General features: G+C 37.4%; 2 protein-coding genes across 3 annotated transcripts; both read left to right on the top strand.

Annotated features, from left to right (window-relative positions):
• Positions 1-1,395: 1,395 nt before the first annotated feature.
• LOC110099560 (hydroxymethylglutaryl-CoA lyase, mitochondrial) lies at positions 1,396-21,893 on the top strand. 2 transcript variants are annotated; one of them, XM_020826752.2, is made up of 9 exons: positions 1,396-1,592; positions 5,597-5,768; positions 5,957-6,137; positions 6,726-6,905; positions 14,517-14,597; positions 14,681-14,844; positions 15,458-15,594; positions 20,512-20,627; positions 21,378-21,626. In XM_020826752.2, exons 2-9 carry the CDS (start codon positions 5,602-5,604, stop codon positions 21,624-21,626), a joined length of 1,275 nt encoding a protein of 424 aa, XP_020682411.1. In that variant the 5' UTR covers positions 1,396-1,592; positions 5,597-5,601. The 2 variants fall into 2 exon arrangements, with proteins under 2 accessions (XP_020682411.1, XP_020682412.1); XM_020826753.2 differs by having other exon boundaries at positions 1,398-1,592; positions 5,594-5,768; positions 21,378-21,893.
• Positions 21,894-24,414: 2,521 nt separating this feature from the next.
• Positions 24,415-26,546, top strand: LOC110099561. Its single transcript, XM_020826754.1, has 5 exons — positions 24,415-25,006; positions 25,093-25,111; positions 25,202-25,691; positions 25,782-26,006; positions 26,187-26,546. Exons 1-5 carry the CDS (start codon positions 24,415-24,417, stop codon positions 26,544-26,546), a joined length of 1,686 nt encoding a protein of 561 aa, XP_020682413.1.
• Positions 26,547-26,881: the final 335 nt, after the last annotated feature.

The following is a 26,881-nucleotide window of genomic DNA, read 5'->3' as shown; positions in this document are numbered from 1 at the left end:
AGGCTTTTTTGGCTCTTGGTTGAGCTTTCATTTTGGCACAGCTCAGTTCACAGATGTTTCATCCTATAAGTTGTTTTTTTTTTAATTTTCATGGCATTGTAATTTTTTTTTTCATTAATAATATGAGCAATGACCTAAAGTTCCCCACATGCCAAAATTATAACCATAGAGAATGGCCCAAGAGAAGCATTCATCATAGTGTTGTAATTAGGGAAAAGATTGAATGGAAATCAGTATAAGAGAAAAGTAGCAGCTACATATTTCCAAAATTAAAAAAAAATGTTTGCTGAAATGGTGAAAGTTCTCAAAATAGCAAAAAGAAGATCTTGCAAATGCGAAAATTCCAAAAGGAACCAAAATGTGTGCATGAAAATTTAGCCACAGAACTAATCAATTAGCACAAGAGAGGTAGAGTATCTTCCATATGTTTTCAATTTTTAATCTTACAGTGGATAACATTTCTATTTTTAAAGCAGATAGAAGCATAACTAAGATCATCTCCAACCCAAACTCATTTTCCACTCCAAAATACACTAACAATTCAAAATACAGTAATTCAACTCTAATTGAGCTCTACTTTTTAATATCAAAAAATAATATTATGTATATATTATTTCTCAATCGAACTTCACGCGCTAGCCTTTCTCCACTTCCACTTCCATTGTTTCAGCAAAATAATGCGTGCGTGAACAGTTTGACGCTATATTGACATCCCACTGTTCACAAACGCAAAGAAGGGAAAGTGTTTTGCCATTGGATTGGGAGCTTTTATTTGGTCCAGGAACATACGTAGAGCTACGTTCGGTCAACACTAAGATCGCAGGCACAAAACGAGAAATATCGAGCAAATACCGAGCAATACCAACAATAACGAGAAATGCCATTATGTGAAGACAAAATACCGAGTAATACCTAGCAATACCAAGTAATCCCAGAAAATACCGAGTTTTTTCTATTTTTTTGGATTACTCGGTATTGCTCGATATTACTCGGTATTGATCTTCACAGAGCGGTATTCCTCATTATTACCAAACAATACATAGCAATACCGACCAAATACCGAGCAAAAACCGAGTAACAATCCTCTGATCGAACGTAGAGCTACGTCCGGTCAGAGGAGGTAATAAAAGTTCTTGGATTGGAGCATTTCGCAGACTCCAAATATGAATATGAAGCTCGGTTAAACATGACCTAAGCAAGGAATTGTCTACCAAATTAAACGTTGGAAGGCAGCCATCACGTGCATGCTAGGCGACCGACCAATCCATCATTCTATGCAGATCGGCTGATCGGACGGTGCAGGGGCTGCAGCTATTTGGCGCGAGCGCCACCAACGGATGCTCTCTCTCTCTCTCTCTCTCGCTCTCTCTCTCTCTCTCTCTCGCGCGCTCTCTCTCTCTTTAAATTTGACGTTCTTAGAAAGGCACCGCTGAGCTACTTCGCTTCACCCGTCACCTTCCTTTCTCCCACCTAATTCTATCGGTGAATAATATCCTCAAAAGAGGCGAACGGTTCCTCTCCTATTTCGCGGTCCAGATCTCACAGTTATTGGGCAAAAGGGGGACGAAAAAACCCTAACCGGGCTTCTTTTGGTATCCAATCGATAGCTTTTTTTTTTTTTTTCAGCTGATCGAACCTCTCTGGTCTGTTCGTTTCTATTTCTCAGCTATTACGGTTTCATCTTTCACTTTTATGCTTGTTGGCTTCCGTTTGGAGCTTGATATTTGCTGATTACGTTTGAGCGGATTTTTTATGTGAATCTTGGGTTTATGATTTGCTTTTTGAACTGACTGTTGTCCGTGGAGTTCTTTCTGTGAGGGGTAATATAGTCGGTTTTGTGACAGCTTGATGCTTTATGCTTGGCTTTTGCTGATGCTGCTTTTTGTTCATCTCATAGAGGGGCTTTGTGATTCTTGGTGTTTAATGTAGTTTTCCTCCTGATAGTTCAATGGGGCTTTAGCTGAATGGACTTGAATCGTGGCTTGCCTTAATTTTTCTTAAAATTGTTTAGGTGAATCTGAGGTTTTCTTAGCTTATGGAAGAAGGATATATAAGTAAGTTCGATTTGTTGGGTGTTCAAGCATTGAGCTAAATCATGATTTAAGGGAAGTAAAGAGTTCTGATCGCCATTCTCATCTTAAATTAGGTAGTGGTGATGGCGGATCAAAGGAGTAGTTCAGCCCCTAAATGTTGACACATGTTTATCCATTTTCAGTTAAGGGTATTATACATTGTTTATGATTGGTGTCATGATGATATTTTTCAAATTATGATTTTGTTCTTTCATCATCAACTTGTGATAAAAAGCTATTAGGCTATTTCATACAAAAAAACTTTAAAGCACTATGATTGAGAAGCATGTAGAAGTTAGGAGCAGAGAGCTACTCCTTCGACAGAATTATGTGAGAAGTTCATTTTTCTGGTTTAATTCAGGGAAAGCATACACTTAATACAAAGTGGTGCGAGAAGAAAGATCATTTCCATTATAAGAAAATGAGACTTATACACTAATTTCACTTGTTCTGTGCAGTGCCAGGTTTTGAATTTATAACTTCATTTTTTTTCCTTGGCTCAGAAGAAAATGGAAAAGGAGTTTACCTCAAATCGCTTTCAATCTTAAAAGTTTATGCAATATGTTGGAAAGCTGTACTGTGCTCCTGAAATCCAAGCAATATAATGACAATCTTTACAAATAGATGATTTTAAGAGGAGCGCGTAATTTTTGGAGCTGTAGTTTAAGTATCATTTGGCTGCTAGATCTCTGGAGCTGGATACATTATTATTGTCATTTTGTATCAGTTTACTTTAGTTGTTTTTAGGCTTGTTATTTGAACTACATTTAGTTTGAGCCCTATGGCTGAGATATGTAGGCAGGTGGATGGCCTTTTGATTATGCAAGGTTCAACCTTTTGTAATTTTTATTTTAATACGCAATGGAAATTACTTTTGAGGGAAAAAACAAAATTGAAACATATTAATGAGATATCTGAGTGCTGTTATGATAGATATGGTTAGCTATGTTGTACTTTTATGGGGATCTTGTTCAGTTAATTCTTACAAATTACAATCTGAATTCAAGCATTTCTCTATCATATAGAGATCCCTTAGCCATGTCTTTAACTGGGACAAAGTGATGTAAACCCATTTCTGAATCATATATTTGGCATGAAGATGAATAAAATGGGACAGTCCTCTGAAAGCCAAGATGGCTAACCTTGATATGCTTACAATCTATTACTAACTCTTTTGAAATTGCTCATCTTAGCTGTCTATAAGCAGTGGCGCTCTCAAAAGGGCTGCCTTATTGTGTTAAACACTGTTTTGGGTACTAGGACTTATTTTTGTGGACATTGCTTTTATATTTCTCGAGCACAGAGATGTCTAGGCACAAACTGGCGAAACATTATTAAAGCATTCCATCTGTCTTTGACACTTTCAATATTTAGGTCATGACCATCTGCATTGGCTGATCTTCCATGAAAAAGAATTAATTCATCTATGATTTCATTATTTCTGAGAAGACATTTATTAGAAAAAGCATGAGCCTTCAATTTTATAAGCTTATTTTTCTAATTAACACGCATCGAACTTAGAATCCATGCCCATTGATCTTTGTTGTTTGAGTACTCTGACTTCTTTGTGGAATCTGATTGTGTCAATCAATCAGGTTGTACTGTTGACTCATACCACAAATCTATAGGTCAAATTTTCTAAGGGGTTGCTTGGGGGCCTCCCCATGAACCCCCAAAAAAAAATTTCAATATTATCACCAATGTTTAAAATTGCATATTCGGGTATTGAGGCGTTTTTTATTCGTGAGGCGAGGCGTAAGCCTCAAGGCGTTTTAAGGCATAAGCCTCAAAATCAAAAGATTGCGTAAATATAAAATTATAAATTTTTTATATACTAATGAGTGAATAATAAAAAATATGAAAAAGCATAAGATATGAAGTGAAATCAAAATATCTCAATAATAAGACAACATGAAATATAGTTCAACTCAAAATTCTATCTTTCCCAAATCTCAGTATTCTTTTCATTAACATATAATTCCAATTTTCAAAAATAAATAACAATGACATGTCACATAAGAACTCATAATTCATCAGTACTATCATCACTAAGGGGTTCTTCATTTGAATCATCATTATGGTGAACTGCTCTCTCCCCTTCCTTCTCTCCTATAGAGTCCAATGTCGGACATTTACTTCAAGATTTTTAAGTTTTAATATATATAGCGTGAGGCGAGGCGGGCCTCAACCAAGTTGAGGCGCAAGCCTCATAAAAAAAACTCGAGGCGTTTTTTACTGGAATTGCGCAAAGGCGGGCCTCAAGGCGAGCCTCATATTGCGCAATTTTAAACCATGATTATCACACTACACTATGGCATTATATGGCATTGTATACTCTAGCGTTGCGACACTGTACACTCATGCTGATTGTCGAAGAGAGTGGAGTGTTGCAGTGCTCCAAACTCTGGTGCTGCAATGCTACCATCAGGCTGGAGACAGAGAGTGGAGCACTGCGGCACTCCAAATAATAACGCAATGGCACTGCGAGTAGGGTTGAACAGTTTTCTTTCTTGTTTTTCTTGTTTAACTTGCTGAGTTGCATTTTTGTGGTGGTTTATGAGAGTCTCTTTGTCAGTTTTGTGTACAACATGTGTATGAAGAGTGAAGAGAGACAAGGAGGGGGTGAAAGAGAAGGAAATCTGAATAATTTCTCCTAATTTCATAGTGAATTTCTTGGTGTGGTGTGGCTCTATGATTTTTTTCCAGTTTCGGATTTTTCCACGTTAAGTGCTGATGTTCTTTCTTTTCTACTGCATTTTCTCTTTCTTATAGATGTTCGCTGCATAATTTTATTCTGACTATGCATGTGTTCTATAATGGGATAATTGTCTTCCACGTCCATTTTCTTAACCTAACTATGCATGTGTTATCTTTTTTTCAGTAGCTTTTATTTTCAGTAACATTACCCCCTGAAAATTGCTTTTTAAGAATGTTTCTTGAACCATTATTTTTATTGAACAAAAATCTTGAAACATCTTGAAACTACAATTTATAACTTCCAATTCGAAGAACCAGTTCTTGTGTAAACTAGATAGTATTATAGACACATAAGCTTAAATCTATTGCCTCATATGCCATAAATAATTTTCTAGAACAGTGCTTCACCAATTGGTTCTTTGTGAGGGTGAATATCGCTATTATCCTGTTTACAAAAGCCTCGTAGACTATTCTTGAGCTTTCTAACTATAAAACAGGAGCAATTATTATGTGATCCCGGAAGAGCTTAGTCCTTTATAATAGTTTCATCTCAAATAATTTGATGTACTTTAAACATCTTAGTAAAGCTTTGGTCTGATAAAATTCTAATATGTTCTATGGTGATCTTGTTTCCATTCCTTTGTATTGGGTTGATCTAAGTTCTCTGGAATCTCAAAGACTATTCTGATGCTTTCAATTACTTACATGCATATAATTTACAATATGGTAGTCTAAACCATTAAATTTCTGTATGGAAAGTCTGTAATGTTTTCTTCGTACACTTTAGCTTGGAGTGTATTAATATATCCTTACCTTGACATCAGCAGCCATCATGTCAAGTTTGGAGGAGCCAATCGGTCTAGACAATTACTCAACATGCAATGGTGCTGGCTGGCTTCGAAGATTCACTTCCAATGCTTGCAGGCCCAGATCAGATCACACTGAAATGGATAACTGTTTGATTGAATCCAGAGAGTGCAGTTCTTTAAACAGCTGCAGGTATGTTTTGGTTATGAGATATATAAGGGGTTTGTTTCTTAAATTACTTGTATATTTTCAGCTGATGGGTTAAACAATCATGAAGATAGATCTCCACATTTTCCTTAACTTGCTCTCCTTAGTCTATCAGCAACTTATAATGTTGTCTTTTTTTTTTTTTTTCTTATATTCCTCTTTAATCCTTACAGTGAAGAATATGTTCGTCAAAGGAAATTAAATGAAAGGTTTTCCCGAAACTCCTTAATGTCAAAGACCTCAAGTCTTGGTAGGAGAAGGGCCCTAGAAGATGCTTGTGATGCACGGTGTTTGCAAGATCATTGCTGTAGCTTGCCCAGGAATGGCATCGAAATAAGAGATCTAGTAGATAAGGTACCCAAAAGCCTTCCATTTACCATGCTAATATGCAATACCCAAAAGATTTTCAATGCTTCAGTGCATCATACTAATATTCGACATTGATAACACAAACAGTGGAATCTTTTTTGTGCTATAAAAAGTAATGGCTAATGCCATCAAAATTATTATTTCAGGTTAGTAAGAGTTATTCTTTAATAATTGGACCAACTTTTGTATTACATCGAAGCAACCACACACTTTTATCCTATTAAAATATATAGCATTGGAATGCGGTTTTGTCATACTATTATTTATTTTTCCTCAATATATGGCTAATTACAACCTCTGATGAGCATTTTTAACCATCAGCTTTATGTGTCTCTCACTCTCTCCATAGGGTTTGATGGCATATGTTATCTGGTAAACTTATGAAACTAGTTTAGTCTTAACAGAATTTTCAACTTAATTCAGTGTAAAGATATGCTATATTAAACGTTGTTCTTAATCAACAATATTAATTATGTTCTTTTAATCAGAACAAGAGAAAGAATGAAAATTTTCCATGTATAAGGGGTATTGTACAACCAACAAAATCATAATTCTCATATGAATCCAACGCAGATTTTTAGAAGCATGCCAAGTTATGTAAAGATTGTTGAGGTTGGGCCTAGAGATGGTTTGCAGAATGAGAAGAGTGTCATACCCACAAAAGTGAAAATTGACCTGATACAGAGATTGGCAACAACCGGATTATCAGTTGTTGAGGCTACAAGTTTTGTCTCTCCGAAGTGGGTACCCCAGGTAAAAACATCTTTTAGGTATGCCAACTCTTTGTTTAGTTAGTTATAAATTACATATAATTCTTGTTATCATACCTGTATCTAATGTTTATTAAATGAGAGGATACTTAATTATGAAATTGCAATCTGCCATTTGGCATTCCAATTATTTTGTCAAAAGACAGGTAATACTTTATCAGATAAGCCTATTATTGGCATTTCTGATTTATGCTTCTAAGGAATTTACAAAAGATGCATTCATAACCTGTAAAACTAGCTTCCACATGACTCATCCTGCAAACTGTAAAGCATTAATGGTTTAGAGGGTCAAATGTCATGATCTAGGATGCCAAAGTTTTGTAATACTTTGGTAAGATGCAGCTAAAACTGAAGCTTGATGACTTCTTCTTTAATCCCTATACAGAGCTTTTCATATCATTTCTTCTCTCTAGATTACCGTCGCCAAGTTACCATAAAGGTTTGATTGTTCTCCCTGCAAGAACTCATTCTTTCGGTGAATGCTTTGGCATTTCTTATAGTTAATTTTTGCTAGAAGTAAGAATTTTCTAGATATGATTTCAAGAGAAACCAGCTATTAATTGCAGAGGATTGTGTATTGGTCGATTGTGGCAATTGTCAAATTAAAAACTTAGCATATGACTGCCACGTACCAGTAGCTTAAATATCCTGCAATAAATGCTATGTATAGAATCTTTTGATGGGTTTGCGGAATTTCTGAGGCAGATAATATCAGGGACAGACACAACAGAAGCTTGTGCTATTTGGCTTGTTCTGGCTGTAATGCTCTCTAATGACCCGGGAGATCTTGAGAAAAATATCTGAGAAAACTGATGTGGGACTTCATTTGAGAAAAAACATGGTGTGAAAAATCTGTTTGAAGTTTTGTTTTGCTAGTCTATACCCGTTGCGGAAAAACGGATCACTGTTGCCACTTGAAGCCTTAGTATCTGTTACACTGGAGTATCATTTTGTCAGATAATTCATCTATTACTGTGGAAAAAATGTAGAAAGGGCATATACATTATGTGGCATTTACCTTTAACATATCAAGACTGCACTGTTGCTGATGCAGGACTACGAATGAATGCAATGTTTGTAAGGAATTTGCACAACTCTTGGTTAGAATAGTAATGAAGAAGCCTTTAGCATTTAAAACAACGAATAAAGCAAGAGAGGGATCACACCCACTTAGACTAAATCGCAAGACAAGAGATTCAGAAAATCTTTCAAAATAGATTAGTAAATCACTCGATGCTAAATTAGTAGTTTCAACACAATCCCTAATCTAACAATGAAAATTAATAAGCAACAAGGTGCGCTCAAAACCCTACGTTTACTAAGTTTAGCATGAGCAAGAAGAGCCGTCCTTCGTGACTACAATCAAACGCAGGAGAGAGTTAGACTAAAGAAATATAATGAAAAGGGGGAGAAGAGAACCTCTCGTCAAGGAGTGGTGGAGATCCTCCACTCGACGCCTTCGAAGTGCTCGTCAATTGCTTCCACTAAGGTGTCCAAAATACGCTCTTAGTAGTCCTCGACGATATGATCCATCCTTGGATTCACGTCGAAGAAGGTCGATCGAAGAATATAGGTGAAGCCATCCTCGTCCCAAGTTAAGCCGTATTTAGTCTCCGGATCCGCCATTCATGGGTGATTGAAGATAAAATCTCCTTAGTACGTGAGAGTGTTCTTGAGTATTAACCAAGAGAAAGAAGTTTCTCTTGCAAGTGGGGAGGGAAGAAAGCAGGGTGAAAATCTGAAATAAATTTCAGGTTTTTGCAAGGTGGAAAGTTATGGAGGGAGAGAGCAATAAATCTAAAATAAGTTCAAATTTTGGTGAAGGGATTTGCTTTCGTCCCACCTTTAATTAATTACCTTTGATTGGGAATAATTAAAGAAGAGGAAGAAAAGAGGAGATCATTTGGAAAGAACTTAGTTGAAAAGGGGGCAAGATGGAATTTCGGCCAAGGTGGGATGAGAGGCTTTGAATTGTTTCTAATAGATGAGGTGGGGGAAATTCAGAAACAATTCCTAATTGAAACCCATAATGGGGCCGGCGGCTATAGACGGAGGGGAAGGATTTAATGATGCATTCAATGCCTACTTAAAATAATAAATTAAGTTTGGAAAGTAGTAATTACTCCTCTCTTAATTTAAATTTCAAATAGGAATCAAATTAGGAAGTTTCCTAAAATAGAACTTTGTAATTTAGGTAACCCTTCTAAATTCAAATTAATTTGAATTTGGCATGAAGGAAGTTACCACAATTATGAGACCTATTTTTTGAAAGATTGAGGGATGGTGGAGGTGGGGCGAGGTCACATGAGGCCGGCGGTGAGGGGAGGGCCGTGGGTGGTGAAGGAGAAATTGGGGCTCGGTGGTGGGTTAGGGTGGGGGTCTAGTGGCCGGCGGCTAAGGAGAAGAGTATGGGGGAAAACTAGGGGCCGGCGGCTAGACAAGAAGGGAAGAGGGTGACAAGACAATGATGAAGAACCACGAACCTGGCCGTCTCCAAGGCTGGTGGGTGATGCGCTTCCTTCTCCAAGGGATCTCTCTCCAAACACCTCTTGCTCTCACAAGAACTCAAACGAAGGGAAAATTTTCATAATTCATTCATTCATTACTTCAAACATAAGACATGAGGCTATAAATAGCCAAGTACAAAAGATTCAAGAAAATAAAAGACAAACTTGCCCTCCGGGCTTACATACGATGATTCCCACTAAAAGGGTACAACTGAAAAATAATAAAAACAAATGCACGACACTGAAAAAAATACAAAATACATGAATAAGAAAATAACATAAATAACTCTAAAGTATAAAGACTCGATCGTGGCCGTAGATCGGTGGCCACGCCTCTGATAAACCTTCCACGAGCTGATATCCCGATCAGTTGCACGGGTGGAATGCCCACATTAGATGACCAAGAGTTTGTATGGAGTGGTAGCAAGGGTGTGCCTCAACTCAACGATGCATTGCTTCCTATACCCATCAGATAGTAGCCCTGGAAGGAGCATGTCCACTGATTTAAACTTACGATTCAGGGGGTTAATCGGTTCACTCGATACGGGTGCTTTGTTCAGTGTAGCTTCACTACACATGTTGTGTACCATGATGCATGAAGCCACACCAACAAAGCCCAAATCAGGCAAATGATATATGATAAATGTAGCTTAAATCATAGATTAAAAGCTTAAAATGGTTCTTTGACTATTGATAAATGTCCAATTTAGTACCATAGTTTTGCATTGCCATATTTTAGTCCCTCAACTATTAAAAATTGATCCAATTAAGTCCTAGAGGCTAAAATAAGTGTTAAAGCTAACTCCAAAGTTAAATATGAGGATAGTTTATGTGAGATTATATGTTAGACCGGTCCAACCGGTCTGACTGGACTGGTTCACGTGTAAGAAGGCGGAATCATCCGCCTCTTGTATGCGATTTCGAACGTCGAATTCACGCCCGAATCAACTGCATCCTTTTAGGAAGGATTTTTGAGGGTTTTGAGAGGGAAATTTGAATGTAGGGACTGTTTAGGGATTTCTTTTTGATTTGTATGCATTAAATACTTTATTTTCCTAGGGTTAGGGCATCTTGAATTTGGCTGAAATTTGAGATCTCCTAGATTTAGGTTTTATTTGGGCTCTAGCGGCATCTAGAGATTTGGGGAGAGATCGATCCTCTCGAATTGAGGATCAAGTGAATCTTGCTATTTTTTGTTTTCCTTTCATCAAATAATACAAATTATTTACTGTTTTCATAGTTTTGTGTGGACTTTTGTGAAGATTTATCGCTGTTTTCCGAAGATTGATAGGAAATACTTGAGATTTACAAGTGTTTCCTATCAAATTGGTATCAAAGCAAGCCTTGAGACCGTTCATGGGTTGATTTTGGTGAATTTCAGCGGCCAATTTTTGGTCGGGAAGGGATGAAGTGCTGTTTTTGTAATCCAAATCTGAAATTCTTGGATTTACAAAATTTCGGATCGAGATGGCGGCCAAGAAAGTTGATGCGCTAGAAGAAAGGCTTGAAGGGGAGATGAACCAAATCAAGACAACGGTGGAGGAAAGAATTTCCTCCATGGAAGGACAAGTAGCCGATCTCCGGGACATGATGAAGAAAATATTGGAAATCCACAACCAAACGGCGGCCTTTGTGGCAAAAGAGGAGGAAAGAAAAAACACAAATTTCAGGGGAGGAAGATGAGGTGGAAATCTTGGAGGGAGAAAGAAGGAAACCATATCTGGAGCCTTTCCAGAGGGAGGATAGAGGAGGTAGGTATGGGAAAAAACATGGGTATGAAGGGACGGAGCAAAGGGGTGCGGATTGGGAACACCGGGAGGGACATTAAGGTCACCAAGGTGCTGATTTTGAAGGAAGAAGAGGGGAATTCGAAGGGGGTTTGGGCTATATGGCAGGGCAAGGGAAAACCGGGAGACGTGGGGTGGGCCGAGCACTTGGGAGAGGGGAAGTTGTGGAGGAATACGAGGGAATGGTGGAGATCAGAAGGTGAGGAAGTTGAAGATGCCTATCGTCGAGGAGGAGGATGCGTATGGGTGGATCTATAAGGTGGAGAGGTACTTTGTCGTTAATGGGCTAACGAAGGAGGAGAAGCTGACCGAAGCGAGCCTATGTTTGGAGGCGAAGGCACTGTCATGGTACTAGTGGAGAGACCAGAGGAAACCTATCAAGGAACTGAAGGGAATTCAAGGACTACATAATAGAATGTTTCCAAACTGACCAGGGAGGAGATTTCTATGAGCAGTTCTTTCCTCTAGCACAGGAGGGATCAGTAGCAGACTGCTGGGAGCAGTTTGAGCACCTAGCCAGTAGGGTGGAGCGATTATCATATACAGTATTGGAGGGGAACTTCATGAAGGGGTTGAAAGCAGAGATCCGAGCGGCAATGAAAGTTCTGATGCCTAGTGACTTGGGAGAGGCCATGAAGTTGGCATAGCTTGTGAAAAATCAGAAGAATATGGAGAAGGGGATCAGGAACAGCGGCTCAGGAGGCTTTTACAGCACGACGATCACTCTTCTAGCACCCAAGGGGCCTGCATCAGGCAACATTAATGAGACCACTAGGGAGAAGCCAGTAGGAGGAGGGAGTGGGCAAAATTTCAAGAGGCTGATAGAGAAGGAGATGCAGGAGAAGAGGGCAAAGCGGTTGTGTTTCAGGTGCGAGGAGAAGTATATGCCAGGACATCGGTGCAAGGACCGAACTCTTCAGGTTCTCACCATCTGTGATGACGAGGAAACTGATGAGGGTGGTGAGGGGGAGTTGGAGGAAAAGATGGAGGAGAAGTTGCATTTGGATCTGGTCGAGGTTTCCCTGAACTCAGTAGTAGGATTCACTACGAATCATACCATGAAGGTGAAGGAGGAGATAGAGGGTGGGATGGTGGTGGTGCTAATTGATAGTGGGGCTACCCACAATTTCATTTTCACTTAGGTCGTCGACCAATTGAGAGTGAAATTGGTGGACACCAGTTGTTATGGGATGATGATGGGTACAAGGAAGGTGGAGAAAGGCCAGGGGATCTGTAGAGGAGTAGTGTTGACCATCCAGGGGATTCAGGTAAGGGAGGACTTTCTTCCACGAGTTAGGAAGTACTGATATCATCCTGGGAATGAAGTGGTTGTAAACCTTGGGGGAAACCAAGGATAATTGGGGAGCACTCACGATGGAATTAATGTTGGATGGGAGAAAGGTGGTTATAAGGGGAGATGCAGGGCTATCCAAAGCCATGGTATCACTTAAGACCATAGTTAGGGACCTACAAGAGGTGGATGAAGATTATCTAGTGAGACTACACAGGCTGGAGATGATCAGACTGGAGGAGGGAGGGGATGTTTCTCTTTTAGTGCAGCCCTTGATTCAGCAATTCAACAAGGTTCTTTAATCACCTCAAGGATGGCCACCTCCACGGGAATACGAGCATATTTTCACCTTGGGGACAAGGTGGATCTTTGGGAGGGGAGTATTGTTAGACCGGTCCATTGGATCGGTTCAACCAGTCTGACTGGACCGGTTCACACGTAAGAAGGCGGAACCATTCACCTCCTGTACTCAATTTCGGATGTCGAATGCACGCCCGAATCAGCTGGAGCCTTTTAGGAAGGATTTTTAGGATTTTTTAGAGGGAAATTTGAATATATGGATTGTATGCATTAAATACTTTGTTTTCCTAGGGTTAAGGCATCTTGAATTTGGCTGAAAATTTAGATCTCCTAGATTTAGGTTTTCTTTGGGCTCTAGCGGCGTCTAGAGATTTTTGGAGAGATCCGATCCTCCTCTCGAATTGAGGATCAAGTGTATCTTGCTATTTTATGTTTTCCTTTCGTCAAATAATACAAATTATCTACTATTTTCATGGTTTTGTGTAGACTTTTGTGAAGATTTCTCATTTTTTTCCGAAGATTGATAGGAAATACTTGAGATCTACAAGTGTTTCCTATCAATATATTGCTCTATTTTATTATTTAATAAATTATATTACATATTTAATCTACTAACTAATAAAGGTAAATAATTAGTGAAAAAAAATTATTTTTTTAAGCAAAATCTAAGTTTTTTTATAAGTATATGATAAGCAAATCTATCTCCGTCTCTTTGTGAATGTTGCTCTTCATCCTTAGATATCAAAGTGCATCGTGATCGCTCAGCCTCTCGTGTCACGATCGCTCGGAGTAGCACAGTCTCTCGCATCACTTGTAGTCGCTCATAGTAGCAAACGTCTTGCGTCTCGCTCGCAACGAATCACTCGCAGTCGCTCTCAGCAGCACGACTTTTTGCTTCTCTATCGCAGAAAGTCAAAGCATGACGCCTTGCTCACAAATCGGTCTCCAGTTCCGTCTCCAGGAAATGTAGCGGGAAGATGAACGATTAAATAAGAAGTATTTTTAATAAAATACCCGCAAAGAAGTGAATGCTTGTGGCTTCTTCCGTTAATTTAAATGGAAATCTTATTGGAGGGACAAATTTGACAATTTTTAATAGTTAAGGGAATAAATTGGGGCAATACACTGGGACTAAATTGGACATTTATTAACATTCGGGGAGCTATTTTGAGCTTTTACTCATAATTCACATAACACCAAGTGCAAAGTTGTATATTTGACAAAAGCAAAGATGAAGAGTCCCCATGAGGATAAATGGGAGCCACTAAGACCTCAATGCTTATGCCCATCCTAATCAACTGAATAATTACGTGTGATTAAATAGAGCTAGTATCTAAAATGTGTTAGAGGAAATGGTGGTACTAGGTCCTTTGATGACTTGCAGTATAGAATTTAGACAATTTCATTGGAGATGTTACCAAGGTGAATATGATTTGAATGTTAACCATGGAAAACATAAAACCTGAAGATGGGAGAGAGCATCAAAAGTGACCTATTCAATATTTTCATATAACATTCAATTACATTCCAATTTAATAATTCCCATTTATTTGAATGGTGCATATAAAGATAATGTGAGCACTGTACACAAAGATAAAAGCTTTAGTTAATTCAGCCAGCAGTAGATTCGAATGAAGAAAGATATTATTATTCACACACTTGCGTCTATCTTTTCGACCTTGACAAGTATCACTTACCTAAAATTGCAGCTAGCAGATGCAAAGGATGTCATGGAAGAAGTTCGTAATATTGAGGGCGTTCACTTTCCAGTGCTGACTCCTAATCTCAAAGTAAGTTGTGCTTATTGATATTTGGTTTCTTGTTTTATGTATTATTCGTGGAGAAGAATTCATCACAGATGATGTTCCTTCAGGGTTTCAAGGCAGCTATTGCAGCGGGTGCAAAAGAAGTTGCAGTCTTTGCATCAGCGTCAGAAGCTTTTTCTTTGTCCAATATCAATTGTAGCATTAAGGATAGCCTTGCCCGTTATCAGGATGTTACTCTTGCTGCAAAAGCGCTTGGAGTGCCAGTTCGTGGGTATGTCAGCATTCTCTGATTCCTTCAACATACTTACAATAGCTGATGTTTCTAGTTTGTTATTTCTAGAAATTTCATCTTCTAGACACACCAAAAGAATTAAAAAAAAATCAACAACACTTCAATCAATCCGTTCATTAAATACTATTAACTTAGAAGTTCTCAACTGACTATTTATGGTGTTGGAAGTCTCCATGCAAAATATGTAGGCTTCTTAATTATATCTTGATGAAACCATCATCAACATCATTGGTCTTATCCCAACGATTTGAGATTAGATTTTTTTTTTTTTTTTCATTACTCATTTTGTTGTGTTGTTTGTGATGTCAGCAAGTTCTTTTGTACAATTGTTTGGGCATGTTATTTGTCTTACCTTTTTTCTTTCATATTCATTTTGCATGACTTCTATCTCCTTACAGTATTGGCTCATTTTTATGCACCCCGAGTTGTACATGTCCAAATCACCTTATCCTATTTTCTATAACCTCATCTTCAATTGATTTTACCAAAAATCTCTCTTAAATAATCAGTTTACACCATCCCTCGTTTTACTACATATCTTGAGTAACATTCACCCTGCTAATACTGTGCTGTTTATATCAAACTATGACAGGTATGTTTCCTGTGTTGTGGGTTGTCCTGTAGAAGGAGCAGTTTGTCCAACAAAGGTGGCATATGTAGCAAAAGAACTTTATGAAATGGGCTGCTTTGAGATCTCTCTAGGTGATACGATTGGGGTTGGTACTCCAGGTAAACTTTTTAAGGCAATATTGTTTCCTCTCTATGGATATTGTATGCTAAGTGAGCATGATTCAAATTACAGTCATAATGTGTTGCGTGAATATATTCATTGAGGAAAAAGAAAAGCTACAAAAGCATTTGCTGAATATAATATGTATTGATTCGAGAGTATCTTTGTACTTTGTAGAGTATAATGCAACATATAGTTATTCTCATCATCATTAACTTCATCATTAAATCATTATTCTTGTCCCGACTATTTAGTGTTGGCTTCAAGATATGATAATTGATGCATAATATAGTTATAGTACATCATTTTGTTTGAGTTCAGATATCATGCATCATAGTGATCAACTATTCTTCTGCATGTGTAATGGTCTACGATGCAGTATGTTACAAGAAAATATGTGCAAACAATTTGAAAAATGTGCAGACCTACATTTATGATACATTATAACGTGCATTGGATGTATAACTTCTTTTGTTACCATAAGCTTGGTTTTCCCAAAGGCCGCATACTGCTATAGTGCATTGGATGTATTTGAAAGTGTAGTTGAGGCTGCTATAGTGATTATTTTTTTCCACAAGTATTATATATATATATATATATATATATATATTTTTTTTTTCAAGATGTGTCTCACATATTGAGGTAAAGGCTTGATGTTGTTGTATATCTTTTCAACTGGACTTAGTGAAAATAAATAGAATTAACCATTATTTGTACATCTAATAATAAATGGAATATGCTTTAAAAAAAATTGTGCATAGGTAAAATAAATTGTTGTGTCTAAAAAATTGAAGATTAATACTAGTCAAAGACAAAATGATAAAGCACTTAATGTGTTACAATATGAATGTCAGAATTGTGTCTTGGCCTGGAGCCTGTTTTCTTTCTTTCAAGGTTAAATGAATCAAGGCAAGTTTTGATTGGAAGGAAAACCGTTGGAGAGGACACATTTGTTGTATATCATTGATGAAAGATAAGTGCATGCATATCGATAAGTAGAAAGAACAAAACAGGAAGATGATAAGGAGGAGGATACCCTTAATTATGAAATTATAATATACTAGTAAAATCACATAACATCTGACTTCTGACTATAGATGCAATGTTTGGTTCAAGACTATTTAGCATTCATATAAGAACAATGGTCAGATGTTTATCATTAGATATATTTTCCTATGTTTATCCATTTGAGAGGCGAAGAGTCAAAATGTTGGGTTTTTCCTGAGATCTTGTGAGGAAACAATAAGCATAATATGAGAATATAATTGCTACCACTCAGTTTGATTTAAGTATCTATAATGAATGAGATATTTGTTTGCAGGAGATAGTAAAGTAGCCATAGCCAGACTTCACCATGGGTAAAGAAAAGAGAAGGTAATGAACCAGTCAATCATGGATATTGGCTCAGAGATTGTGTGCAGACTGATTGCGGGTTTAAGGCGGTAGTGAGTGCTAGTGTGTGAGGCTTTTTGCAATGTGCAAAGCAGGGTCAAAGATTGAGGACTTCAAGAGCTTTCTCTATTTGCATGTGGGTCTAAGCTCGCAACAGTGAGTGCATAGGGGGTTATAACGGGAGCAAGGGCTATAGGAGCGCAGCTTGTGGCAAGTGTGCTGTGTGTGGGTTGAGGGAAATAAGAGCAAGAATTTGATGGAGCGGAGGTGGGAAGCAAGAGAAAGGAAGTAGTTTTGCATTGCTTGAATAGTTTTAATATTAGTAAACATATGGGTGTTTGGTATCATATTTTAGGCAAGATTTTGAGAAATCATCTTAAATTTTGCCAAACTGAATTTTGAGTACTTCAAATTTTATTATTTTAGTAAATCTCATTCAATTGTATTATTTATGGTAAATCTAAAATCTCAAAACAAGTGGTCAATCATAAATGTTGCTAAATCAGTTAAATCCTACATGTGCTTAAACAGCTAACCGCTGCCTTTAGATATTGAAAAAGTTTTAATAGATAAGCATGTGAATATTTTACTTGATTCATTTCGAGAGTTACTTTTGTTAACCTAGATTACTAAAGAGCATCCAGATAATTATATTGTATCGTAAGCATAACTTCATCTACTTTTCCTTATATATACTTAGCTTGTATCTACTAATGAGAGACAGCAATACAATTTGTTTCTGTTTATTCTTGTTCGTGTGCGATCGTGAGTCTCTAGCTATGCGTGGTTTCGTGTTATCATAGCACAGATAAGTGTTTTTTTTTTTTTCTTTTCTCCTCTCCTTTTTCATTCATTCACATCCTCCCTCTTTCTTCTTGTTCTCAGTTTTTTTTCTTTCTCTGTTTCCGTATGGACAACTCATCCACTTCTGCACCTGCCTTAGCCTCGCCAACTTCTCGTCATCCCATCAGTATCCCACCACAACTGAAGTTTGTTCTTAGTAGTATCAAAAATCTTATTTCTACTTCCCTAGCTTCCGATAACTATCCGTTATGGCAATTGCAAGTTGAGAAAATATTTGTTGCAAATGGTTTTAAAGGATTTCTTGATGGCTCATCCAAAATTCCAACACAAACTAATTCCACTGACTCCTCTCATGATGCCTGGAACCTTCTTGATCAAAATCTTGTTGCTGCCCTATTGTCTATCCTTACACCATATATTTTACCCTATGTTCTTTCTTTGACTATTGTGCGGACATATGGGCTACTTTAGCTCATCGACTGCAAGTGCCTACCAGATTTTGCATCATTCAATTAAAGAATGAACTTCACCGTCTCTCCAACGGTGAACAATCTATGTCACAATATATCCTTACTGTGAAATCCAAAGTAAATGCAATCTCTGCTGTCGGAAGCACCATCAATTGGAAGACGTCGTTCTATACACGTTAAATGGCTTACCCGTGACATACCAAGCCTTTAAAACTGTTATTCGCACGAATTTACAACCAATAAATCTTGATAATCTTTACACACTTCTGTATAGTGAAGAACCTTGCTCAAGAAACATTCAAAGAACTTCAATCGCTTCACATATCTGAAAATCCGGTTGCTTTTGCGGCTACCCATGGCTGTGGATGTAGTCGAAATTCCTCTACTCGTGGTCGCCAAAAAACCCATAATGCGCGCTCCTCTACTACATCTAGCCAAAATGAAAGAGTCAAATCGAAGTATTATATGCCAAATATGTACAAAGCAAGGTCATTCTGCTCTAAAATGTTTACATCTTCATGATCCCACATATCAAGAAAATCCATCCAAGCAAGTTTTATTCAGCCTGACAGAACCTTCTCGTCAAACAGATTGGTTTTTAGACAGTGGAGCTTCTACGCATCTAACGTCGAATCCCTCTCAATTCTCATCCACCAAACCTTACAATAGCAATTCCCAAGTCACTTTAGAAAATGGCCATCATCTACCAATACATCATACGGGTAAAGGATTTCTTCCTACACCCTAAGGTAGTCTTCAACTTAACAATCTTCATCACATTCCTAACTTATCATTTAACCTGTTATCGGTCCATCAACTAACTCATGACAACTCTTGCATTGTTTCCTTTTCCTCGCTGAGGTTATCAAATTCAGGATTCGAAGACAAAACGGGTTCTACTTCAGGGACCATGTCATAACGGACTCTACCCCATTTCTTAATCTACTTAGCCTTCCACACTAGCTTTAATGTTAGTTCAAACCTTTCTGAATCTTTGGCCGTCTCGATCATTCAGACGCACGCAAGTTGAAGTGTCTTGCTCGGTTACATTCAGATGTCTTACTAAAAAGTTTTGTAACACTTGTAATCTTGCAAAAATTCATAGGTTGTCTTTTCCAAATTCTATCTCTACATCTTCTGTTCCTTTTGAAATTGTTCACTCTTATGTTTGGGATCCATCCCCTACTATGTCATTACAAGGATTTCGTTACTATGTCTCATTCATAGATGATTACACAAAATACTGATGGGTTTATTTCCTCTCTCAGAAATCTGAAGTTTTTTCTAAATTTATGGTAAACTTTAATATGATTATATGAAGTTTACATTGGTTGCACATTCTGAATATTGAATCATTAAATGGAAGTTTCTTGCATGCAGTATTACAATTTGTAATCCCCTCGTTACGTATTTTGACTGTTGGTTCTTTTTATCATTGGATATCTTGTACTTACTAAAGAAAATGTGGCATAGTAGGCGAAGGGAATTCGAAGTCCACCTTTAATCAAACAAGTTTAACGTCGAAATACTAGTAAAAAAAAAACTAAATTGTGTGATCATAAAAAGACCCAAGAAATAGCATTGGATCTAAAAGTCATATGAGTACATAATTGCTAGAATTAAGGCTAGATGGTTAAAATAAAGAAATGTCTTAAGGGTTTAGTCTAATTAGTTAATATCATCAAGACTAAAGATAAATTTTATAAAAATTCAATTAGGCAGATAATCTTGCATATGTACGAGTGCTGAATAATAAAAAAATCATTGATATCAATTGAGCTTGAAAAAAATGAAAATATTAATATGAATGTTTGAAAAAATTATGAGCGATAAATTAAGAAATTAGCATATTACATAAATGATTTGAGTTAGCATCTATTAAATATAATGTAATGGAAGATAAATTTATGTTGTTTGGACATCGACAATAAAGAGATGATAATTTTCCCATCAAGTAAAATTAGAATTAGAGGATTAGAAAGTAAAAATGGTAGACCAAAGGTTATATGGATTTCAATTATTTAAAATAATTTACAAATAACAGATTTAGCTACTCTAACAACACTCACCAAGAACAAATGAAAAATAAAATTCATAGAACTAATCCAAATTCACGGAGTTATACCTTTATGAAATTGTGCTTGCAAACGTATAGTTTCTTCTTAGCTTGTCCAGTATTTGAACATCTTCCTTACCCCTTTCTTTATTTCTCAAACTTGCCTTAGTGTTCGTGTTACTGCTGCATTACAGGTTCCGTTATCCCAATGCTCAAAGCTGTCATGTCTGTTGTTCCTGTGGAGAAACTTGCTGTCCATTTCCATGATACCTACGGCCAGTCCCTTTCCAACATTCTGCTATCCTTGCAGGTAAACAAAAAAGCACCTTAAACCTCCAACTTGCACTGCCAGTTTTTTATACCCAATTTATACCTGCTGTCTTGCCAATCTGTCTCCTGGGCCAAACTGTTCAAGGAAGCACAACCAGGAAATGCTGTATCGAGCCTTTGCATATGTGGAACAGTTTCTCTTTGCTTTCCTTTCTTTATAGTTGCCACATTTCTATTTGGCTATAACATTTTTTGTTACTTTTTAAAAATTTCTATTATGAGAAATAGTTTTTTATAACAAGATTTGCTAAAATATAGTAGCACAGTTTCTTAGAATTTTTTATGATTAGAAGCAACATTTTACAACTAGATATATTGGTAGCTTTGTTTTTTTAGAAATTTTTATGATGAGAAACACTTTTTTTGCAATCAGGTTTTTTAAAAAATATGATAATTATATATAAAAAAAAAGTTATTATTCGACTTTCTCAAATGAAAATAATTTAAAATTTTCATAATAGCTTTAAAAAAAAAATTCTTATTATAATTCTACAAATATTTTTACAGTTAATTGTAACTACCCCAAATGGACCCTTGATGAACTCTACTATCGTACACGGCTCACCATAAGCTTGTTGGTTGGGGAGCTTAGGCTTCCAACTAAAAGATCTTGGGTTTGAGTCTTTGTGTATGCGTTGTGTGTGTGAGTTTGTCTTAAATGACCTATACGTCAAAAAAAAAAAAAAAAAACTCTAATACCGTAACATCCCCTCTCGTGCCACTTTCACAGATGGGCATTGCCGTTGTAGACACGTCGGTTGCAGGCTTGGGAGGATGCCCATATGCGAAGGGAGCTTCAGGAAATGTTGCCACAGAGGATGTTGTCTACATGCTTAACGGTCTTGGAATAGAAACTAATGTAGATCTCGGCAAGCTCATGGCTGCTGGAGACTTCATCTGCAATCATCTGGGCCGCGAATCTGGCTCCAAAACTGCTGTTGCTTTGAGCAAAATCTCTGCAAATGCCAACAAAATGTAATTCTCAATTTCTTATTGATCAAAACTCAGAAATTATCCCCATTTATATCTGCGGAAGTGATGAAATTCTTACCATCATAGTATAATATTAAGTGATGAAGCAATGTATCTGTAATATGCGTCTGTCTCTCATTAATAAGGATATGTGGGCATCATGAAATGCTCACTTGTTTCAGAATATGGATTCTTTTCTGTATGTTGCTGCTTCAATAATTGGATATGGGTGATCTTTGACTGTAGTTCAAGGCCATAATAAAGGAATTTCAACCATAATAAAGGAATTTCAACAAGTGTGGGCGATTTTCATGAATGTTTGAAGGAATGCTTCTTTTCATGTCAGGGAGTGTTCATCTACACTTATTGTTGCTTGAATGGAGGGCTAAAGATTTAAAGACTTGTGGGTCTGATCTTCATCATAAGCATGAGCCTTGTACCAATTAATTATTTGGGGTTGATCTTTTAAAAATCTCATTTTACATTGACCCCTATTGATTGCAATGGAACCACCTTGTGGTCAGGGGGGCAATTGCCAAACATATATGCCTTATAAATTCCCCTCCTCCCCCCCCCACAACTTTGAAAATTAAGACTAGTTCCACCCCTGATTGATTGCTAGTTCAATGTTGTCTTGAATCTATTTTTTATTCTAGGGTTTGAGGGGTTTGAATGAGTATTAGTAAAGTTGGAGAGGACTTCAATTTGAAGAAAATAAATTCGAAATCACTCAATTTGAATAAAAGAAAAAAGAGGCATCATCCTTGTTATGAAATGATTGAAAATGAAAGATGGAATTTAGGAGAAGAAACTTAAGGAGATCAAATACTTTAAAAACCCACATCAAACTTAATGAAATTTTAACTAATGTTTGGATGTAATGTTGAGAAATGCATCCAAATTTATGAATTTTTTTTGAAGTATGGTAAGAAAATCAATCCAAATAGCAAATGAAGAAAAATAAAATTTGAGGTTGAAAATAAGAAGAATTCAATGTCTAATGATCTAAACTTTCTTGGATATCAAATAATGGAAAATGAAGGCGGAGAAGATTATGAAAAAAAAAAATCCTAGAGAGTAGGAGATAAGATAAACTCCAGCACAAACTAGAAGGATCTTATTATTGACATGGAAAAAAAACATACGTAGTAACCAAGGGAAGCACTTATCAGGGTGGAGGCTACATCAATATAATAAGGTGAGTTTCTTTATTTATTATGATTAACTATGATAAAAAAAAATATCCTAACTTCTATTTTAGGAGCCAAGGGGATGCACTGTCTAAACTACCTTAATTTTAATTTAACCATGAAAAAAAAAATCTAAAACTATGTAATAATACAAAATTTTTGAATATCTCAATTAGAGATATGTGCATGATTATTCATTAATAATTTAATATAACTGAATACAACAAAAGACCAACATTATTATATAAATATGACAAGAAATATCTAGATGATTTGACCTTATGAAAATTTTTAACTTTTTTTTCTTAAATTTTTGTGTGATTATTAAAATTATCTATGAAACGTAGAAAATAGCACGAAAAAAATATTAAAAAGATCGACTGATTCAAAGCCGAAGATAATAAAAAAAAACCGAAGATAATTAATTGCTCATACAATCAAAATCCATTCGAGTTGAAGCCTACAAAATACTAAAGATATTTTTGGAAAGGAAGAACGTAAGCTATAAATTATTAAATCCAAAGATAACGTTGACCCTTATACGCAAAAGACACACAGGAGAGGTGAAACTGACGCTCAATGTTTCACTTGAAGGGTCAAACGACCTCTGATCGCAGAATGGACTGCATCATTGCGATCAGAGCTTCAAATTCGCCTAAGAGGGAACCTTTCGCAATCAACTCGAATAAGATAGGTCAAAACAGACTGCCGACACTCGAAATTGATGCGCGACGTTGTCAAACAGTGTCCATTCGCAAAAAAGGACTTCATCGTCGCAATCAGAGCGTCGTCAATACCAAAAAATGACTATCAATTTATTCAATCAAAGTCGCGTAAGGAATCGGCGCAAATCCTGAGGCAACAACACACCAATCAAGGGAATTAATGCGTTAAGTCACCTAAATGGTCTCCAATCACAAAATAGATTGCACCGTTGCAATCGGAATGCTAACCATAACTAAAATAACTATAATTTTACACAATAAAATTCTCGCGGGTAAATTGACACGAGTTTTTGGGGCAATTACACGCAAATTGAGGGAATTGCGGGCAAATTGAGGCTTTCAGGAGATCAACTCATGGTTGCCATTGCAAGATATAATAATAATAATAATAATAATAATAATAAATTGAAAAAAAAAGTCAATCAATCAAAACTACAATTGAATCACCGGATTTTTGCTGAAATTTCACTAGAATCCCACTGAGGCACTGCAAATTGACTGCTCTCTGAATTTCTTGCCTCGAGCAAATACTCAGCATTGACGTTAAAACAGGGCAGAACACGGCTGATACGGCGCATCTATGCTACAGTGATCATGAGGAGCATCTTATCTCATTATCACTTATTTCGTTTTGCCGTTTAGCACATGGCCACTATCTTAGTTACTTTAGTTAGTTAAACCGTACTGTTTTTACCTTTTTACTTTTAGTCCTGTTTGGGGAATTTCTGGAGAGGAAGGAGAGGGGTATATGAGTGAAGAGTAGAGAAGGGTATAGGAGTTTTTTATTTGTAAATACAGAATTTACTGTTCTATCTCTTATGTTTTGTAATCCTTTCATTGCAGGTTTTTGATCTACATCATATTGGTATCAGAGCTCAGCATGGGGTATGCAAACAACCGGGTGGCTGTCGGAGAAGATCACGGCCTTGAAGCTTTGTGGACAGAGCACCGTCATTTGGCGAGAAGAACGGAGGACATCGCCAATAATATAGATCGCTTATTTGGAGAAATGCGCCGAGAATTGAGGTTGATTAACGCTCGTCTCGATCGGAATGTTCATGCTCGAACGGTAACTCCGGTGGTTATGCCGGCAGTGAGACGGGAGCCCGTGACGGATAGAGAGCGGCAACAAGATATTCAGCGGCCAATAGAATCAGATTCGGATGTGGAACTGAGACAATTTAATTTGGGGGAATTGACTGATTCAGAAGAGCCGGATTTGATTCGAAGACCTCGCCGGAATGCCAGAGATCGCTATCCAGGTGAATTTCGAGTTAAATTAGATATACCTTTTTTTGAGGGAAAACTACACATAGAAGACTTCTTGGATTGGGAGAGGGCCGTTGAAACCTTCTTCGAATACATGGAGATTGAACCAGAGAAGCAGGTGAAGTATGTGGCTTGCAGATTGAAAGGCGGCGCTAGCACGTGGTGGCAACAAATTATTCAATCCAGGAGGCGAGAAGGGAAGGGTAATGTGCGAAGCTGGCACCGTATGAAATAATTGTTGAGAGGCCACTTCCTTCCAACAGATTTTGAACAAATGTTATATATGCAGTATCAACACTGTGCGCAAGGTTCTAGATTGGTAAATGATTATACGGAAGAATTTTATCGATTGAGTTCGGAAATAATCTCAATGAATCCGATAATCAATTGGTTGCAAGATACATTGGAGGACTGAAGGAGTCAATTCAGGATCGTCTTGAGCTAAACTCGATTTGGTCGTTATCGCAAGCCGTGAACTATGCTCTCAAGGTAGAGACACAGTTGCAGAGACAGATGCATCATAGGCCGCTCAGGAGAAATTTTGAATTTCAGCTGAGGCATGTAAAATGGGTTCTCAGAACATACCGGGTAGTAACAGACCAACGTCAAGCCACAGCGACCAACAATTCATTTTCTGGTAATGGCATGAAAATTGTGGAAACCAAGGAAAATCAAAAGGGAAAGGGTCCTGTACGGGAGAACCCGTATGCTAAACTTTCGGGTATTAAGTGTTTTCGATGTTTCCAAGTGGGCCACAAATCCAACGAATGTCCGACCCGGACACAAATTCAATTGATGGATGGTGAGGAAGAAGAAAATTTTGAAGACAGCAATGTGACCGTTGATACCGACGCAGAAGATACGGCAGGAGATGAAGGCGATCCTCTGGTTTGTGTATTATAAAAGCTGCTCATAGCTCCTCGGAAACCCAGCAAGACACAACGTAATGCTTTATTTAAAACTAAATGCACTATCAAGGGTAAAGTCTGTGATTTACTCATCGACAGCGGCTGTACTGAGAATGTTATTTCTCGAGCGGTTGTTCAAGCATTACAACTTAAAACCTCCCCTAATCCAAATCTGTATAAGATAAGCTGGGTACGAAAGGGAATCGAAATTACAGTCTCGGACATGTGCAAAGTTTCGATATTTATTGGCCGACACTATGTGAGTGAAATTCTGTGCGATGTTGTAGACATGGATGTATGCCATCTGATTCTTGGAAGACCTTGACAGTTCGATATGGGAGCCATTTATGACTGTCTGGCAAATACTTACGCCTTTGATTGGAAGGGTAAGAAGTTATGATTGTTACCACATTCACTAGAGCAAGAAAGCAGTTCTTCACATAGCAAAACGACCTTGTTTGTTGTTACTCGAAAGGCCTTGCTCAGCGCTTGGAGGGAGTCTGATTGCATCCTGGCATTAATCATTTCAGAACAGAACTCCTCTGCAGAACCTTGTGCAGTCCCAAAGTGTATCAGCCAGTTATTACATCGTTTTATGGACATTGCTCCTCCTGAATTACCGTCCGAGTTACCTCCGGTTAGAACAATTCAACATCAAATTGAATTAACTCCAGGATCGACGTTGCCCAATTTGCCACATTACCGCATGAGCCCGAACGAAAACAAGGTCTTACAACAAATTGTTGATGAATTGCTTGAGAAACAATTAATCCAACACAGCATCAACCCATGCGCAGTGCCGGCTCTACTAGTGCCCAAGAAGGATGGTAGTTAGAGGATGTGTATCGACAGTCACTCCATAAACAAGATTACAGTTAAATTTTGTTTTCCAATGCCACATATGGAAGACATGTTAGACAAATTGGTGGGGGCTCAAATATTCTCCAAACTAGATCTGAGGAGTGGTTATCACCAAATTTGGATAAAACCGGGCGACGAGTGGAAGACAGCATTTAAAACTCGCCAAGGTTTGTACGAATGGAGAGTCATGCCATTTGGCTTATGTAATGCTCCGGCAACTTTTATGAGACTAATGAATGAAGTTTTAAAGCCCTTTCTCAATAAATGTTGTGTGGTGTACTTCAACGACATTCTTGTTTTCAGCACAAC

This window comes from Dendrobium catenatum, unplaced genomic scaffold (genome assembly GCF_001605985.2).
Source record: "Dendrobium catenatum unplaced genomic scaffold, ASM160598v2 fragScaff_scaffold_897, whole genome shotgun sequence".
Taxonomy (NCBI): Eukaryota; Viridiplantae; Streptophyta; class Magnoliopsida; order Asparagales; family Orchidaceae; genus Dendrobium; species Dendrobium catenatum.
The sequence above is the reverse complement of the archived record's forward strand: the minus strand, read 5'-3'. Positions and strand labels throughout refer to the sequence as shown.

Bases quoted from the DNA above. Each gene is read 5' to 3' on its own strand.
- LOC110099560 (XM_020826753.2), top strand. From the start codon at position 5,602: ATGTCAAGTTTGGAGGAGCCAATCGGTCTAGACAATTACTCAACATGC. The intron at 6,906-14,516 runs GTAAAAACATCT...CTAAAATTGCAG, and splicing joins CTCCGAAGTGGGTACCCCAG to CTAGCAGATGCAAAGGATGT. The intron at 14,845-15,457 runs GTATGTCAGCAT...AAACTATGACAG, and splicing joins CTTGGAGTGCCAGTTCGTGG to GTATGTTTCCTGTGTTGTGG.
- LOC110099561 (XM_020826754.1), top strand. From the start codon at position 24,415: ATGGGGTATGCAAACAACCGGGTGGCTGTCGGAGAAGATCACGGCCTT. The intron at 25,692-25,781 runs GTTTGTGTATTA...TGCACTATCAAG, and splicing joins GAGATGAAGGCGATCCTCTG to GGTAAAGTCTGTGATTTACT. The intron at 26,007-26,186 runs GTATGCCATCTG...GTTACTCGAAAG, and splicing joins GCGATGTTGTAGACATGGAT to GCCTTGCTCAGCGCTTGGAG.